At 48.3% G+C, this 18259-nt stretch overlaps 1 protein-coding gene across 1 annotated transcript in view; it reads right to left on the reverse strand.

Annotated features, from left to right (window-relative positions):
• LOC135537164 (exportin-1) overlaps nucleotides 1-11740 on the reverse strand; it is a 48660-nt gene extending 36920 nt beyond the window's left edge. The window contains exons 1-4 of the mRNA XM_064963373.1: nucleotides 11662-11740; nucleotides 11506-11550; nucleotides 2115-2296; nucleotides 390-438 (exon numbers count right to left, since the gene is read on the reverse strand). Of these exons, the coding sequence (XP_064819445.1) occupies nucleotides 390-438; nucleotides 2115-2296; nucleotides 11506-11550; nucleotides 11662-11670 (285 nt within the window). The 5' untranslated portion in view covers nucleotides 11671-11740. The remainder of the gene's footprint in view (nucleotides 1-389; nucleotides 439-2114; nucleotides 2297-11505; nucleotides 11551-11661) is intronic.
• Nucleotides 11741-18259: the final 6519 nt, after the last annotated feature.

Here is an 18259-nt window from a genome sequence, read left to right on the forward strand (position 1 = left end):
TAAGAACAAATTCTTATTTTCAATGACGGCCTAGGAACAGTGGGTTAACTGCCTGTTCAGGGGCAGAACGACAGATTTGTACCTTGTCAGCTCGGGGATTCGAACTTGCAACCTTTCGGTTCCTAGTCCAACGCTCTAACCACTAGGCTACCCTGCAGCAGGACTGTTAGTCTCTTTGGATAAAAGCGTCTGCTTAATGGCATATATTATTTAAGCAATAAGGCTCGAGGGGGGTTGTGGTATATCGCCGATATACCACGGCTAAGTGCTGTTCTTATCCACGGCTAAGGGCTGTTCTTAAGCACGACACAACGTGGAGTGCCTGGATACAGTCCTTAGCCGTGGTATATTAGAATATATTCTGAGGTGAAGGAAGAGGTTTCACGTACCATGACAAACTGGCAGAGCTGGAATATCTGGGAGAATTCGTTGCACATGCTGAAAGAGAGGCATAGTGAGTGTTACGACAGAGTCGGGATTTTACTTCCATTACTTCCATTTGCAATTCCATCTGTCTTCCAGGGTCATAGGAGGACAGCATAGCAGACATTCTGGCCTATTGATTGTGGTGAGAGTTTATCAGTCTCTGAGATATGTAGGGCATCACTGTCTGAGGTGCAGACCAGGGGCGCGTTCCAGGGGGTCTTTACTGCAGTCACGCTGCACTGCTGATCAGATCTCAAGATCCCCATTGATATGAAAACACTACCAGGGAGCAGTCACACTGCACATATCAGAAGACCACAATGTTTGAAGTTCTAGTCTTTTCTCAGCTATACGAACAGCTGTCGGTAGAGCCTGGTACTAACAGCTGTCGGTAGAGCCTGGTACTAACAGCTGTCGGTAGAGCCTGGTACTAACAGCTGTCGGTAGAGCCTGGTACGAACAGCTGTCGGTAGAGCCTGGTACGAACAGCTGTCGGTAGAGCAGGGTACTAACAACTGTCGGTAGAGCCTGGTACTAACAGCTGTCGGTAGAGCAGGGTACTAACAGCTGTCGGTAGAGCCTGGTACTAACAGCTGTCGGTAGAGCCTGGTACTAACAGCTGTCGGTAGAGCCTGGTACTAACAGCTGTCGGTAGAGCCTGGTACTAACAGCTGTCGGTAGAGCCTGGTACTAACAGCTGTCGGTAGAGCCTGGTACTAACAGCTGTCGGTAGAGCAGGGTACTAACAGCTGTCGGTAGAGCAGGGTACTAACAGCTGTCGGTAGAGCAGGGTACTAACAGCTGTCGGTAGAGCAGGGTACTAACAGCTGTCGGTAGAGCAGGGTACTAACAGCTGTCGGTAGAGCAGGGTACTAACAGCTGTCGGTAGAGCAGGGTACTAACAGCTGTCGGTAGAGCCTGGTACTAACAGCTGTCGGTAGAGCCTGGTACTAACAGCTGTCGGTAGAGCAGGGTACTAACAGCTGTCGGTAGAGCAGGGTACTAACAGCTGTCGGTAGAGCAGGGTACTAACAGCTGTCGGTAGAGCAGGGTACTAACAGCTGTCGGTAGAGCAGGGTACTAACAGCTGTCGGTAGAGCCTGGTACTAACAGCTGTCGGTAGAGCAGGGTACTAACAGCTGTCGGTAGAGCAGGGTACTAACAGCTGTCGGTAGAGCAGGGTACTAACAGCTGTCGGTAGAGCAGGGTACTAACAGCTGTCGGTAGAGCAGGGTACTAACAGCTGTCGGTAGAGCAGGGTACTAACAGCTGTCGGTAGAGCAGGGTACTAACAGCTGTCGGTAGAGCAGGGTACTAACAGCTGTCGGTAGAGCAGGGTACTAACAGCTGTCGGTAGAGCAGGGTACTAACAGCTGTCGGTAGAGCAGGGTACTAACAGCTGTCGGTAGAGCAGGATACTAACAGCTGTCGGTAGAGCAGGGTACTAACAGCTGTGAGGTGCTACATTATATGAAAGAGTGGTCCTGTATGTATGACTCAGTTGGTAGGTGGCGATTATAACGCTAGGATTGTGGGCTCGATTCCCAGGGCATATACAGAAAATGTATACACACATGACCAAGTGGCTTCGGACAAATGCGTCTGCTAAATGGTGTCTAATATATATATATATATTACAAATGTAAAAAATGTGCTATGTTAAGATATACAGTATATTAATATATTACCTGTCTTTGAGGTGCTTGGCCTTGACCTGGGTCATCTGTCCACTAGAGAAGTCAAACACCTCCTCACTGAGCAGCTTGAGGATGATCATGTTGTTCTGACAGAGGCTCTCGCTGGTGCGGCTGGCTCCCACGATGTCACTGATGAACGTGGGCCAGTGCTTGGGCCACTCCTGCTTCAGGATCTGGAGGGAAAGGAGGAGAGGTTTACACACACATTAATATAAACAATCAGTCATACATGCAAACACCCACTCGGGGATGCATTCCAACACACACACACACACAATACAGACATACTGTAGGTGCACACACACAATACAGACATACTGTAGGTACACACACACACACACACACTGTAGGTACATACATACACACATACTGTAGGTATACACACACACACACACACAATACAGACATACTGTAGGTGCACACACACACAATACAGACATACTGTAGGTACACACACACACACACTGTAGGTACACACACACACACACACACACACACACACACACACACACACACACATACTGTAGGTACACACACACACACACACACACACACACAAACACACACACACACACACACTTATTTAGTACTGTAGATATGTGGTAGTGGTGGAGTAGGGACCTGAGAGCACACCGTGTGTTGTGAAATCTGTGAATGTATTGTAATGTTTTTAAAATGGTATAAACTGCCTTCATTTATCTGGACCCCAGGAAGAGGATCCACAATAAACACAAACCCCTTTCTGAAGGCTCTGTACGCTAGCTTTCTGTGCTAAAGCCTATAGCCATTATTAGTTCTGGGAGCTAATGATGTTCTCAGGGAAGGTTACTCATTTCTTAAGTGTGTGATTCACCAAACTACCACCCTTACACACCCCCTCACACACTCCCTCACACACACACTCCCTCACACACACACTCTCGCTCACACACACACAGTGAGTGAGGGAGACAGTGAGTGAGTGAGTGAGTGAGTGAGTGAGACAGTGAGTGAGTGAGTGAGACAGTGAGTGAGTGAGTGAGGGAGTGAGACAGTGAGTGAGACAGTGAGTGAGTGAGTGAGTGAGTGAGTGAGTGAGTGAGTGAGACAGTGAGTGAGGGAGACAGTGAGAGAGTGAGTGAGACAGTGATTGAGTGAGTGAGACAGTGAGTGTGTGTGTGTACCTACTAACATTGCTGTTCTCCTGTCTGTGAATGAACTAGGATGCTCTCTTTATAACTAGGACTCAGGTGTGCTGCTCAGCTTCATCTGGGCAAGAGTCCTCCAATCTGTGTGTGTGTGTGTGTGTGTATGTGTGTGTGTGTGTGTGTGTGTGTGTGTGTGTGTGTGTGTGTGTGTGTGTGTAAAACTGTGTGTGTGTGTGTGTAACTGTGTGTGTGTGTTTATTCATACGTGTGTATCATGTGTGTGTACAGCTGACTGTAGCTGCATGAGTCTCTGTGTCATTGAGTGTGAGTCAGTGTGCCTGCGTCAGCTGATGTTGTTTTGTCCTGAAGAGACCAACCAGGTCAGTGTCTCAGCATCTACTGACTGTTCTGACAGGTGGGTGGGTGTGTGAGGGGGTGTGTGTGTGAGGGGGTGTGTGTGTGAGGGAGTGTGTGTGTGAGGGAGTGTGTGAGGGAGTGTGTGAGGGAGTGTGTGTGTGTGTGCGAGAGTGTGTGTGAGGGGGTGTGTGAGGGTGGTAGTTTGGTGAATCACACACTTAAGAAATGAGTAACCTTCCCTGAGAACATCATTAGCTCCCAGAACTAATAATGGCTATAGGCTTTAGCACAGAAAGCTAGCGTACAGAGCCTTCAGAAAGGGGTTTGTGTTTATTGTGGATCCTCTTCCTGGGGTCCAGATAAATGAAGGCAGTTTATACCATTTTAAAAACATTACAATACATTCACAGATTTCACAACACACGGTGTGCTCTCAGGTCCCTACTCCACCACTACCACATATCTACAGTACTAAATAAGTGTGTGTGTGTGTGTGTGTGTGTGTGTGTGTGTGTGTGTGTGTGTGTGTGTGTGTGTGTGTGTGTGTGTGTACCTACAGTATGTGTGTGTGTGTGACTGACTGACTCACTGACTGACTGTCTCACTCGCTCACTCACTCACTGTCTCACTTGCTCACTCACTGTCTCACTCGCTCACTCACTGTCTCACTCGCTCACTCACTGTCTCACTCGCTCACTCACTGTCTCACTCGCTCACTCACTGTCTCACTCGCTCACTCACTGTCTCACTCACTGTCTCACTGTCTCACTCGCTCACTCACTGTCTCACTCGCTCACTCACTGTCTCACTCGCTCACTCACTGTCTCACTCGCTCACTCACTGTCTCACTCACTCACTCACTGTCTCACTCACTCACTCACTGTCTCACTCACTCACTCACTGTCTCACTCACTGTCTCGCTCACTCACTCACTGTCTCGCTCAGTCACTCACTGTCTCGCTCAGTCACTCACTGTCTCGCTCAGTCACTCACTGTCTCGCTCAGTCACTCACTGTCTCGCTCAGTCACTCACTGTCTCGCTCAGTCACTCACTGTCTCGCTCAGTCACTCACTGTCTCGCTCACTCACTGTCTCGCTCACTCACTCACTGTCTCGCTCACTCACTCACTGTCTCGCTCACTCACTCACTGTCTCGCTCACTCACTCACTGTCTCACTCACTCACTCACTGTCTCACTCACTGTCTCTCTCACTCACTCTCTCTCTCTCTCACTCACTCACTCTCTCGCTCACTCACTGTCTCGCTCACTCACTCACTGTCTCTCTCACTCACTCACTGTCTCACTCACTCACTCACTGTCTCACTCACTGTCTCGCTCACTCACTCACTGTCTCGCTCAGTCACTCACTGTCTCGCTCAGTCACTCACTGTCTCGCTCAGTCACTCACTGTCTCGCTCAGTCACTCACTGTCTCGCTCAGTCACTCACTGTCTCGCTCAGTCACTCACTGTCTCGCTCAGTCACTCACTGTCTCGCTCAGTCACTCACTGTCTCGCTCACTCACTCACTGTCTCGCTCACTCACTCACTGTCTCGCTCACTCACTCACTGTCTCGCTCACTCACTCACTGTCTCGCTCACTCACTCACTGTCTCGCTCACTCACTCACTGTCTCACTCACTCACTCACTGTCTCACTCACTGTCTCTCTCACTCACTCTCTCTCTCACTCACTCACTCTCTCGCTCACTCACTGTCTCGCTCACTCACTGTCTCGCTCACTCACTGTCTCGCTCACTCACTGTCTCGCTCACTCACTGTCTCACTCACTCACTCACTCACTCACTCACTGTCTCACTCACTCACTCTCTCACTGTCTCTCTCACTCACTGTCTCTCTCACTCACTGTCTCTCTCACTCACTGTCTCTCTCACTCACTGTCTCTCTCACTCACTGTCTCACTCACTCACTGTCTCGCTCACTCACTCACTGTCTCGCTCACTCACTCACTGTCTCGCTCACTCACTCACTGTCTCGCTCACTCACTCACTGTCTCGCTCACTCACTCACTGTCTCGCTCACTCACTCACTGTCTCGCTCACTCACTCACTGTCTCGCTCACTCACTCACTGTCTCGCTCACTCACTCACTGTCTCGCTCACTCACTGTCTCGCTCACTCACTGTCTCGCTCACTCACTGTCTCACTCACTCACTCACTCACTCACTCACTGTCTCACTCACTCACTCTCTCACTGTCTCTCTCACTCACTGTCTCTCTCACTCACTGTCTCTCTCACTCACTGTCTCTCTCACTCACTGTCTCTCTCACTCACTGTCTCACTCACTCACTGTCTCTCTCACTCACTGTCTCGCTCACTCACTCACTGTCTCGCTCACTCACTCACTGTCTCGCTCACTCACTCACTCACTGTCTCGCTCACTCACTCACTGTCTCGCTCACTCACTCACTGTCTCGCTCACTCACTCACTGTCTCGCTCACTCACTCACTGTCTCGCTCACTCACTCACTGTCTCGCTCACTCACTCACTGTCTCGCTCACTCACTCACTGTCTCGCTCACTCACTCACTGTCTCGCTCACTCACTCACTGTCTCGCTCACTCACTCACTCTCTCTCTCACTCACTCTCTCTCTCACTCACTGTCTCTCTCACTCACTGTCTCTCTCACTCACTGTCTCTCTCACTCACTCACTCACTGTCTCAGTCACTGTCTCACTCACTCAGTCACTGTCTCACTCACTCAGTCACTGTCTCACTCACTCACTCACTCACTGTCTCACTCACTCACTGTCTCACTCACTCACTGTCTCATTCACTCACTGTCTCACTCACTCACTCACTGTCTCACTCACTCACTCACTGTCTCACTCACTCACTCACTGTCTCACTCACTCACTCACTGTCTCACTCAGTCACTCACTGTCTCACTCAGTCACTCACTGTCTCACTCACTCAGTCACTGTCTCACTCACTCAGTCACTGTCTCACTCACTCAGTCACTGTCTCACTCACTCACTCGTCTCACTCACTCACTCACTGTCTCACTCACTCACTCACTGTCTCACTCACTCACTCACTGTCTCACTCACTCACTGTCTCACTCAGTCACTGTCTCACTCAGTCACTGTCTCACTCACTCAGTCACTGTCTCACTCACTCACTGTCTCACTCACTCACTGTCTCACTCACTCACTGTCTCACTCACTCACTGTCTCACTCACTCACTCGTCTCACTCACTCACTCAGTCACTGTCTCACTCACTCAGTCACTGTCTCACTCACTCACTCACTCACTGTCTCACTCACTCACTGTCTCACTCACTCACTGTCTCACTCACTGTCTCACTCACTCACTCACTCACTGTCTCACTCACTCACTGTCTCACTCACTCACTCACTCACTCACTGTCTCACTCACTCAGTCACTGTCTCACTCACTCAGTCACTGTCTCACTCACTCAGTCACTGTCTCACTCACTCACTCGTCTCACTCACTCACTCACTGTCTCACTCACTCACTCACTCACTCACTCACTGTCTCACTCACTCACTCACTCACTCACTCACTGTCTCACTCACTCACTCACTGTCTCGCTCACTCACTCACTGTCTCGCTCACTCACTCACTGTCTCGCTCACTCACTCACTGTCTCGCTCACTCACTCACTGTCTCGCTCACTGTCTCACTCACTCACTGTCTCACTCACTCACTGTCTCACTCACTCACTCGTCTCACTCACTCACTCAGTCACTGTCTCACTCACTCAGTCACTGTCTCACTCACTCACTCACTCACTGTCTCACTCACTCACTCACTGTCTCACTCACTCACTGTCTCACTCACTGTCTCACTCACTCACTCACTCACTCACTGTCTCACTCACTCACTCACTCACTCACTGTCTCACTCACTCACTGTCTCACTCACTCAGTCACTGTCTCACTCACTCAGTCACTGTCTCACTCACTCAGTCACTGTCTCACTCACTCACTCACTCACTCGCTCACTCACTGTCTCACTCGCTCACTCACTGTCTCACTCGCTCACTCACTGTCTCACTCACTGTCTCACTCACTCACTCACTGTCTCACTCACTCACTCACTGTCTCACTCACTCACTCACTGTCTCACTCACTCACTGTCTCACTCACTGTCTCGCTCACTCACTCACTGTCTCGCTCAGTCACTCACTGTCTCGCTCAGTCACTCACTGTCTCGCTCAGTCACTCACTGTCTCGCTCAGTCACTCACTGTCTCGCTCAGTCACTCACTGTCTCGCTCACTCACTGTCTCGCTCACTCACTCACTGTCTCGCTCACTCACTCACTGTCTCGCTCACTCACTCACTGTCTCGCTCACTCACTCACTGTCTCACTCACTCACTCACTGTCTCACTCACTGTCTCTCTCACTCACTCTCTCTCTCTCTCACTCACTCACTGTCTCGCTCACTCACTGTCTCGCTCGCTCACTCACTCACTGTCTCGCTCACTCACTCACTGTCTCACTCACTCACTCACTGTCTCACTCACTGTCTCGCTCACTCACTCACTGTCTCGCTCACTCACTCACTGTCTCGCTCAGTCACTCACTGTCTCGCTCAGTCACTCACTGTCTCGCTCAGTCACTCACTGTCTCGCTCAGTCACTCACTGTCTCGCTCAGTCACTCACTGTCTCGCTCAGTCACTCACTGTCTCGCTCAGTCACTCACTGTCTCGCTCAGTCACTCACTGTCTCGCTCAGTCACTCACTGTCTCGCTCACTCACTCACTGTCTCGCTCACTCACTCACTGTCTCGCTCACTCACTCACTGTCTCGCTCACTCACTCACTGTCTCGCTCACTCACTCACTGTCTCGCTCACTCACTCACTGTCTCACTCATTGTCTCTCTCACTCACTCTCTCTCTCTCTCACTCACTCACTCTCTCACTCACTCACTGTCTCTCTCACTCACTGTCTCGCTCACTCACTGTCTCGCTCACTCACTGTCTCACTCACTCACTGTCTCACTCACTGTCTCACTCACTCACTCTCTCACTCACTCACTGTCTCTCTCACTCACTGTCTCTCTCACTCACTGTCTCTCTCACTCACTGTCTCTCTCACTCACTGTCTCACTCACTCACTGTCTCGCTCACTCACTGTCTCGCTCACTCACTCACTGTCTCGCTCACTCACTCACTGTCTCGCTCACTCACTCACTGTCTCGCTCACTCACTCACTGTCTCGCTCACTCACTCACTGTCTCGCTCACTCACTCACTGTCTCGCTCACTCACTCACTGTCTCGCTCACTCACTCACTGTCTCGCTCACTCACTCACTGTCTCGCTCACTCACTCACTGTCTCGCTCACTCACTCACTGTCTCGCTCACTCACTCTCTCTCTCACTCACTGTCTCTCTCACTCACTGTCTCTCTCACTCACTGTCTCTCTCACTCACTCACTCACTGTCTCGCTCACTCACTCACTGTCTCGCTCACTCACTCACTGTCTCGCTCACTCACTCACTGTCTCGCTCACTCACTCACTGTCTCGCTCACTCACTCACTGTCTCGCTCACTCACTCACTGTCTCGCTCACTCACTCACTGTCTCGCTCACTCACTCACTGTCTCGCTCACTCACTCACTGTCTCGCTCACTCACTGTCTCGCTCACTCACTGTCTCGCTCACTCACTCACTCTCTCTCTCACTCACTCTCTCTCTCACTCACTCACTGTCTCTCTCACTCACTGTCTCTCTCACTCACTCACTCACTGTCTCAGTCACTGTCTCACTCACTCAGTCACTGTCTCACTCACTCAGTCACTGTCTCACTCACTCACTCACTCACTGTCTCACTCACTCACTGTCTCACTCACTCACTGTCTCATTCACTCACTGTCTCACTCACTCACTCACTGTCTCACTCACTCACTCACTGTCTCACTCACTCACTCACTGTCTCACTCACTCACTCACTGTCTCACTCACTCACTCACTGTCTCACTCACTCAGTCACTGTCTCACTCACTCAGTCACTGTCTCACTCACTCACTCGTCTCACTCACTCACTCACTCACTCACTCACTCACTGTCTCACTCACTCACTCACTGTCTCACTCACTCACTCACTGTCTCACTCACTCACTGTCTCACTCACTCACTCAGTCACTGTCTCACTCACTCAGTCACTGTCTCACTCACTCAGTCACTGTCTCACTGTCTCACTCACTCACTGTCTCACTCACTCACTGTCTCACTCACTCACTGTCTCACTCACTCACTCGTCTCACTCACTCACTCAGTCACTGTCTCACTCACTCAGTCACTGTCTCACTCACTCACTCACTCACTGTCTCACTCACTCACTGTCTCACTCACTCACTGTCTCACTCACTGTCTCACTCACTCACTCACTCACTGTCTCACTCACTGTCTCACTCACTCACTCACTCACTGTCTCACTCACTCACTGTCTCACTCACTCAGTCACTGTCTCACTCACTCAGTCACTGTCTCACTCACTCAGTCACTGTCTCACTCACTCACTCACTGTCTCACTCACTCACTCACTCACTCACTGTCTCACTCACTCACTCACTCACTCACTCACTCACTGTCTCACTCACTCACTGTCTCACTCACTCACTCACTGTCTCACTCGCTCACTCACTCACTGTCTCGCTCGCTCACTCACTCACTGTCTCGCTCACTCACTCACTGTCTCGCTCACTCACTCACTGTCTCGCTCACTCACTCACTGTCTCGCTCACTCACTCACTGTCTCGCTCACTCACTCACTGTCTCGCTCACTCACTCACTGTCTCGCTCACTCACTCACTGTCTCGCTCACTCACTCTCTGTCTCGCTCACTCACTCTCTCTCTCACTCACTGTCTCTCTCACTCACTGTCTCTCTCACTCACTGTCTCTCTCACTCACTCAGTCACTGTCTCAGTCACTGTCTCACTCACTCAGTCACTGTCTCACTCACTCAGTCACTGTCTCACTCACTCACTGTCTCACTCACTCACTGTCTCACTCACTCACTCACTGTCTCACTCACTCACTCACTGTCTCACTCACTCACTCACTGTCTCACTCACTCACTCACTGTCTCACTCACTCACTCACTGTCTCACTCACTCACTCACTGTCTCACTCAGTCACTGTCTCACTCACTCAGTCACTGTCTCACTCACTCAGTCACTGTCTCACTCACTCAGTCACTGTCTCACTCACTCACTCACTGTCTCACTCACTCGTCTCACTCACTCACTCACTCACTCACTGTCTCACTCACTCACTCACTCACTGTCTCACTCACTCACTCACTGTCTCACTCACTCACTCTCTCACTCACTCACTGTCTCACTCACTCACTCAGTCACTGTCTCACTGTCTCACTCACTGTCTCACTGTCTCACTCACTCACTGTCTCACTGTCTCACTCACTCACTGTCTCACTCACTCACTGTCTCACTCACTCACTCGTCTCACTCACTCACTCAGTCACTGTCTCACTCACTCAGTCACTGTCTCACTCACTGTCTCACTCACTCACTGTCTCACTCACTCACTGTCTCACTCACTGTCTCACTCACTCACTCACTCACTGTCTCACTCACTCACTCACTCACTGTCTCACTCACTCAGTCACTGTCTCACTCACTCAGTCACTGTCTCACTCACTCAGTCACTGTCTCACTCACTCAGTCACTGTCTCACTCACTCACTCGTCTCACTCACTCACTCACTGTCTCACTCACTCACTCACTCACTCACTCACTGTCTCACTCACTCACTCACTCACTCACTCACTCACTCACTCACTCACTCACTGTCTCACTCACTCACTCACTGTCTCACTCACTCACTGTCTCACTCACTCACTGTCTCACTCACTCACTGTCTCCCTCACTCACTCCCTTACCTGAACAAGGATCATGTTCAGCTTTCCAATGTACACTTTCTCTTTCTGAAAAGATAAATGAGAGCGGTGTCAACATGCTGTTATCATCCCGGTAACAACCAGCTCCACCTGACAGGGGAGTTTACACTCATTAACATGACATGTCTCAGCCCTCACCTCGACCATTGTAGCGTCCGACGACGTCTTGATAATAAGTCCAACAACATACTTTTTAATACCTGCAGAGACAAGCAGAAACAACAAGATCAGATCAGAGACCAGCAGAAACAACAGGATCAGATCAGAGACCAGCAGAAACAACAGGATCAGATCAGAGACCGGCAGAAACAACAGGATCAGATCAGAGACCAGCAGAAACAACAGGATCAGATCAGAGACCAGTAGAAACAACAGGATCAGATCAGAGACCAGCAGAAACAACAGGATCAGATCAGAGACCGGCAGAAACAACAGGATCAGATCAGAGACCAGTAGAAACAACAGGATCAGATCAGAGACCAGCAGAAACAACAGGATCAGATCAGAGACCAGCAGAAACAACAGGATCAGATCAGAGACCAGCAGAAACAACAGGATCAGATCAGAGACCAGCAGAAACAACAGGATCAGATCAGAGACCAGTAGAAACAACAGGATCAGATCAGAGACCAGTAGAAACAACAGGATCAGATCAGAGACCGGCAGAAACAACAGGATCAGATCAGAGACCGGCAGAAACAACAGGATCAGATCAGAGACCGGCAGAAACAACAGGATCAGATCAGAGACCAGCAGAAACAACAGGATCAGATCAGAGACCAGCAGAAACAACAGGATCAGATCAGAGACCGGCAGAAACAACAGGATCAGATCAGAGACCGGCAGAAACAACAGGATCAGATCAGAGACCGGCAGAAACAACAGGATCAGATCAGAGACCGGCAGAAACAACAGGATCAGATCAGAGACCGGCAGAAACAACAGGATCAGATCAGAGACCGGCAGAAACAACAGGATCAGATCAGAGACCGGCAGAAACAACAGGATCAGATCAGAGACCAGCAGAAACAACAGGATCAGATCAGAGACCGGCAGAAACAACAGGATCAGATCAGAGACCAGCAGAAACAACAGGATCAGATCAGAGACCAGTAGAAACAACAGGATCAGATCAGAGACCAGCAGAAACAACAGGATCAGATCAGAGACCGGCAGAAACAACAGGATCAGATCAGAGACCGGCAGAAACAACAGGATCAGATCAGAGACCAGCAGAAACAACAGGATCAGATCAGAGACCGGCAGAAACAACAGGATCAGATCAGAGACCAGCAGAAACAACAGGATCAGATCAGAGACCGGCAGAAACAACAGGATCAGATCAGAGACCGGCAGAAACAACAGGATCAGATCAGAGACCAGCAGAAACAACAGGATCAGAGCAGAGACCAGTAGAAACAACAGGATCAGATCAGAGACCGGCAGAAACAACAGGATCAGATCAGAGACCGGCAGAAACAACAGGATCAGATCAGAGACCGGCAGAAACAACAGGATCAGAGACCGGCAGAAACAACAGGATCAGAGACCGGCAGAAACAACAGGATCAGAGACCGGCAGAAACAACAGGATCAGATCAGAGACCAGCAGAAACAACAGGATCAGATCAGAGACCAGCAGAAACAACAGGATCAGATCAGAGACCAGCAGAAACAACAGGATCAGATCAGAGACCAGCAGAAACAACAGGATCAGATCAGAGACCAGTAGAAACAACAGGATCAGATCAGAGACCGGCAGAAACAACAGGATCAGATCAGAGACCGGCAGAAACAACAGGATCAGATCAGAGACCGGCAGAAACAACAGGATCAGATCAGTCAGCCTCCACCAGAGCGTACAGGGCGCCAGGTTTGTACACAACACTTCCTTACAGAGCAGGTAACAAGATAATCAGTGACCCAGAACACAGTGCTGCTTCACAAGGTGTGACTCTAGAATCTACTGAACCAACAGCTGGGCATTGGCTGATCCACATATCTGCTTCAGTGGAACCTAGTGAGCAAGCAGAGCATTGATAGGTGTCTGCTGCTTGCCGTCATGCATACTGTTACTGTGTAATGTAGCCAGCTGCTGCACTGCACTGACACTGGCTGCTTTAAAACAAGCTACACAGACCACCTACTAGTCTGTACAGTGGCATTATCATTAACCCTCATTTGACCAGCTACGTTGATGAGAACACATGGTCTTTTACAGAAACGACCTGGAGAAGAGTTACAGGGGAGAGGGGATGAACGAGCCAATTGGAAGCTGGGGATGATTAGATGACTATGATGGTATGAGGACCGGATTGGTTACTTAGTCGGTGGGGGGGGGGGGGGGAATCATTGGTCCAAACCGTTGTAAAGCAGAAAATGTTTTGCAGCGAAAACAAGACTTTCTATTGGACAAATTCGCTATAGTTTGTTAACAAGAGATTTGTGGAGTGGTTGAAAAACTAGTTAATGACTCCAACCTAAGTGTATGTAAACTTCCGACTTTAACTGTACCAAAGTATGAGGACACCCCTTCAAATTAGTGGATTTAGCTATTTCAGCCATACCCCGCTACTGACAGGTGTATGAAATTGAGCACACAACCATGCAATCTCCATAGACAAACATTGGCAGTAGAATGGCCTTACTGAAGAGCTCAGTGACTTTCAGCAAGGCACCGTCATAGGATGCCACCTTTCCAACATGTCAGTTTGTCAAATTTCTGCCCTGGTCAACTAAGTGCTGTTATTGTGAAGTGGAAACATCTAGGAGCAACAACGGCTCACAGAACGGGACAGTCGAGTAGTGATGCGTGTAAAAACCGTCTGTCCTCGGTTGCAACGCTCACTACAAACTGCCTCTGGAAGTAACGTCAGCGCAAATTGTTCAACAATTGTGTGCGGCCGAGCAGCCGCACACCAGCCTAAGATCACTATGCGCAAAGCCAAGCGGCAGCTGGGGTGGTGTAAAGCTCACTGAACAAGTGAAAAAGCTTCACCATCTGACAGTCCGACAGACGAATCTGGGTTCCGCGGATGCCAGGAGAACGCTACCGAGTGCCAACTGTAAAGTTTGGCGGAGGAGGAATAATGGTCTGAGGCTGTTTTTCATAGTTTGGGCTATGCCCCTTAGGTCCAGTGAAGGGAAATCTTAACACTACAGCCTACAATGACATTCTAGATGATAAACATTACAGGGCCACCCCAGTAGATTATAACTGTTACCCTGATAAACATTACAGGGCCACCCCAGTATATTATAACTGTTACCCTGATAAACATTACAGGGCCACCCCAGTAGATTATAACTGTTACCCTGATAAACATTACAGGGCCACCCCAGTAGATTATAACTGTTACCCTGATAAACATTACAGGGCCACACCAGTAGATTATAACTGTTACCCTGATAAACATTACAGGGCCACCCCAGTAGATTATAACTGTTACCCTGATAAACATTACAGGGCCACCCCAGTAGATTATAACTGTTCCCTGATAAACATTACAGGGCCACACCAGTAGATTATAACTGTTACCCTGATAAACATTACAGGGCCACCCCAGTAGATTATAACTGTTACCCTGATAAACATTACAGGGCCACCCCAGTAGATTATAACTGTTACCCTGATAAACATTACAGGGCCACACCAGTAGATTATAACTGTTACCCTGATAAACATTACAGGGCCAACCCAGTAGATTATAACTGTTACCCTGATAAACATTACAGGGCCACCCCAGTAGATTATAACGGTTACCCTGATAAACATTACAGGGACACACCAGCAGGTGGTAGCTGAGAACACCAGTCAGCAGGAGGAGAAAGTTGCAGAAGTTGTAGAGAAAACACATCATTACACTTTTGTTGTGCGTCGGTTTAACAACAGGACATGAAACAAAATAAACACTGTGGCCTTTACAGTAAAGGCACAACATGGCATATTGCTGGAGCTACAGTTCAATAAACTACATTTCCTTATTTGTCAAAACGTACTGTGTACAGCCCACTAGCAGTAGTAAGATGCAGGCAGTAGTATGGGCCAAGTCAGTGTCATAAATATATTCAGTAGCACAACTATAGTGAGTAGGGTAATTATAGTGAGTAGGGTAACTATAGTGAGTAGGGTAACTATAGTGAGTAGGGTAATTATAGTGGGTAGGGTAATTATAGTGAGTAGGGTAATTATAGTGGGTAGGGTAATTATAGTGAGTAATTATAGTGAGTAGGGTAATTATAGTGAGTAGGGTAACTATAGTGAGTAGGGTATTATAGTGAGTAGGGTAATTATATTGAGTAACTACAGTGAGTAGGGTAATTATAGTGAGTAGGGTAACTATAGTGAGTAGGGTAATTATAGTGGGTAGGGTAATTATAGTGGGTAGGGTAATTATAGTGGGTAGGGTAATTATAGTGGGTAGGGTAATTATAGTGAGTAGGGTAATTATATTGAGTAACTACAGTGATTAGGGTAATTATAGTGAGTAGGGTAATTATAGTGAGTAGGGTAACTATAGTGAGTAGGGTAATTATAGTGGGTAGGGTAATTATAGTGAGTAGGGTATTATAGTGAGTAGGGTAATTATAGTGGGTAGGGTAATTATAGTGAGTAGGGTAATTATAGTGAGTAGGGTAATTATATTGAGTAACTACAGTGAGTAGGGTAACTATAGTGAGTAGGGTAACTATAGTGAGTAGGGTAACTATAGTGAGTAGGGTAATTATAGTGGGTAGGGTAATTATAGTGAGTAGGGCAACTATAGTGAGTAGGGCAACTATAGTGAGTAGGGCAACTATAGTGAGTAGGGCAATTTTAGTGAGTAGGGTAACTATAGTGAGTAGGGCAACTATAGTGAGTAGGGCAACTATAGTGAGTAGGGTAAATATAGTGAGTAGGGTAATTATAGTGAGTAGGGTAATTACAGTGGGTAGGGTAATTACAGTGGGTAGGGTAACTATAGTGAGTAGGGTAATTATAGTGAGTAGGGTAATTATAGTGAGTAGGGTAATTATAGTGAGTAGGGTAACTATAGTGAGTAGGGTAACTATAGTGAGTAGGGTAACTATAGTCAGTAGGGTAACTATAGTGAGTGGGGTAACTATAGTGGGTAGGGTAATTATAGTGAGTAGGGTAACTATAGTGGGTAGGGTAACTATAGTGGGTAGGGTAATTATAGTGAGTAGGGTAATTATAGTGAGTAGGGCAACTATAGTGAGTAGGGTAATTATAGTGAGTAGGGTAATTATAGTGAGTAGGGTAACTATAGTGGGTAGGGCAACTATAGTGAGTAGGGTAATTATAGTGAGTAGGGTAACTATAGTGAGTAGGGTAACTATAGTGAGTAGGGTAATTATAGTGAGTAGGGTAACTATAGTGGGTAGGGCAATTATAGTGGGTAGGGTAATTATAGTGAGTAGGGTAACTATAGTGAGTAGGGTAACTATAGTGAGTAGGGTAACTATAGTGAGTAGGGTAACTATAGTGAGTAGGGTAATTATAGTGAGTGAGTCCCCTCTCCTAATACACACACACTCAATGTGACGGCTGTGGATGAGATCCCCCACACACACACACACACACACACACACATTCAATGTGACGGCTGTGGATGAGATCCCCCCCCCGCCACACACACACATTCAATGTAACGGCTGTGATCACACACCATCAGGAGGTCTGACGGTCTGTGAGATCAGATTGAAAAGACCTGTTCTTTGACTTGACTCTTGTCGTGTGTGAAAAGGCCATTTCACAGAGACACAGTTGATCCAAAGTAGACCTTCACCTGAAGTGTGCAGGACTTAAAGGAGACCTGCACCTGAAGTGTGCAGGACTTAAAGGAGACCTGCACCTGAAGTGTGCAGGACTTAAAGGAGACCTTCACCTGAAGTGTGCAGGACTTAAAGGAGACCTTCACCTGAAGTGTGCAGGGTGAAAAGGAGACCTTCACCTGAAGTGTGCAGGGTGAAAAGGAGACCTTCACCTGAAGTGTGCAGGGTGAAAAGGAGACCTTCACCTGAAGTGTGCAGGGTGAAAAGGAGACCTTCACCTGAAGTGTGCAGGGTGAAAAGGAGACCTTCACCTGAAGTGTGCAGGGTGAAAAGGAGACCTTCACCTGAAGTGTGCAGGGTGAAAAGGAGGGGAAACTTTTCAGTGTTTACAAGACCGTCTCTTGATCTTGCTTTCAACTTGATGCCATTTTGCAATTCAATGATCTCCATGTCAACTCCGACAGGTAAAACAAATACTATCTGGAATGTGTCAGACATCCTCCTCAATCTGAACGGGGAGGAAAAGGTTTACAATAAATATAACAACCTCCCCTGTGTCATTTAACTCCTGAAAACACCTGTTGAATTCAGATGACGGTTTCTCCAGGTGGGGAACAGAATTCTTGCAGGAGAAAAGCATCTTTGTTTTCCGATGTTTTGCGACACTTCCTCCGGGTTGGGGATGCTGAAGCTGATTCAGATTTGCTGTTTTGTCCATCATCAGACAGTCCCTCACGCTCCTCACTTCGTGACTCCAGAAATGATTTGATCTCGGGCAGCAAGTCAACCAATCGCTGCAGTACTTTCCCGCGACTCAACCACCTTATACGTAAGTGTGGAGAATCAGGTCACCGTATGCGACATCAAACTCAACTAATAAAGATTTAAACAAGCGGTGCTGAAGTCCTTTTGCGCTAATCGAATGAACAATCATAACGACAAGTGTCATGATATGAGTCCAC

The sequence above is a fragment of the Oncorhynchus masou genome, unplaced genomic scaffold (assembly GCF_036934945.1).
Source record: "Oncorhynchus masou masou isolate Uvic2021 unplaced genomic scaffold, UVic_Omas_1.1 unplaced_scaffold_714, whole genome shotgun sequence".
Lineage (NCBI taxonomy): Eukaryota > Metazoa > Chordata > Actinopteri > Salmoniformes > Salmonidae > Oncorhynchus > Oncorhynchus masou.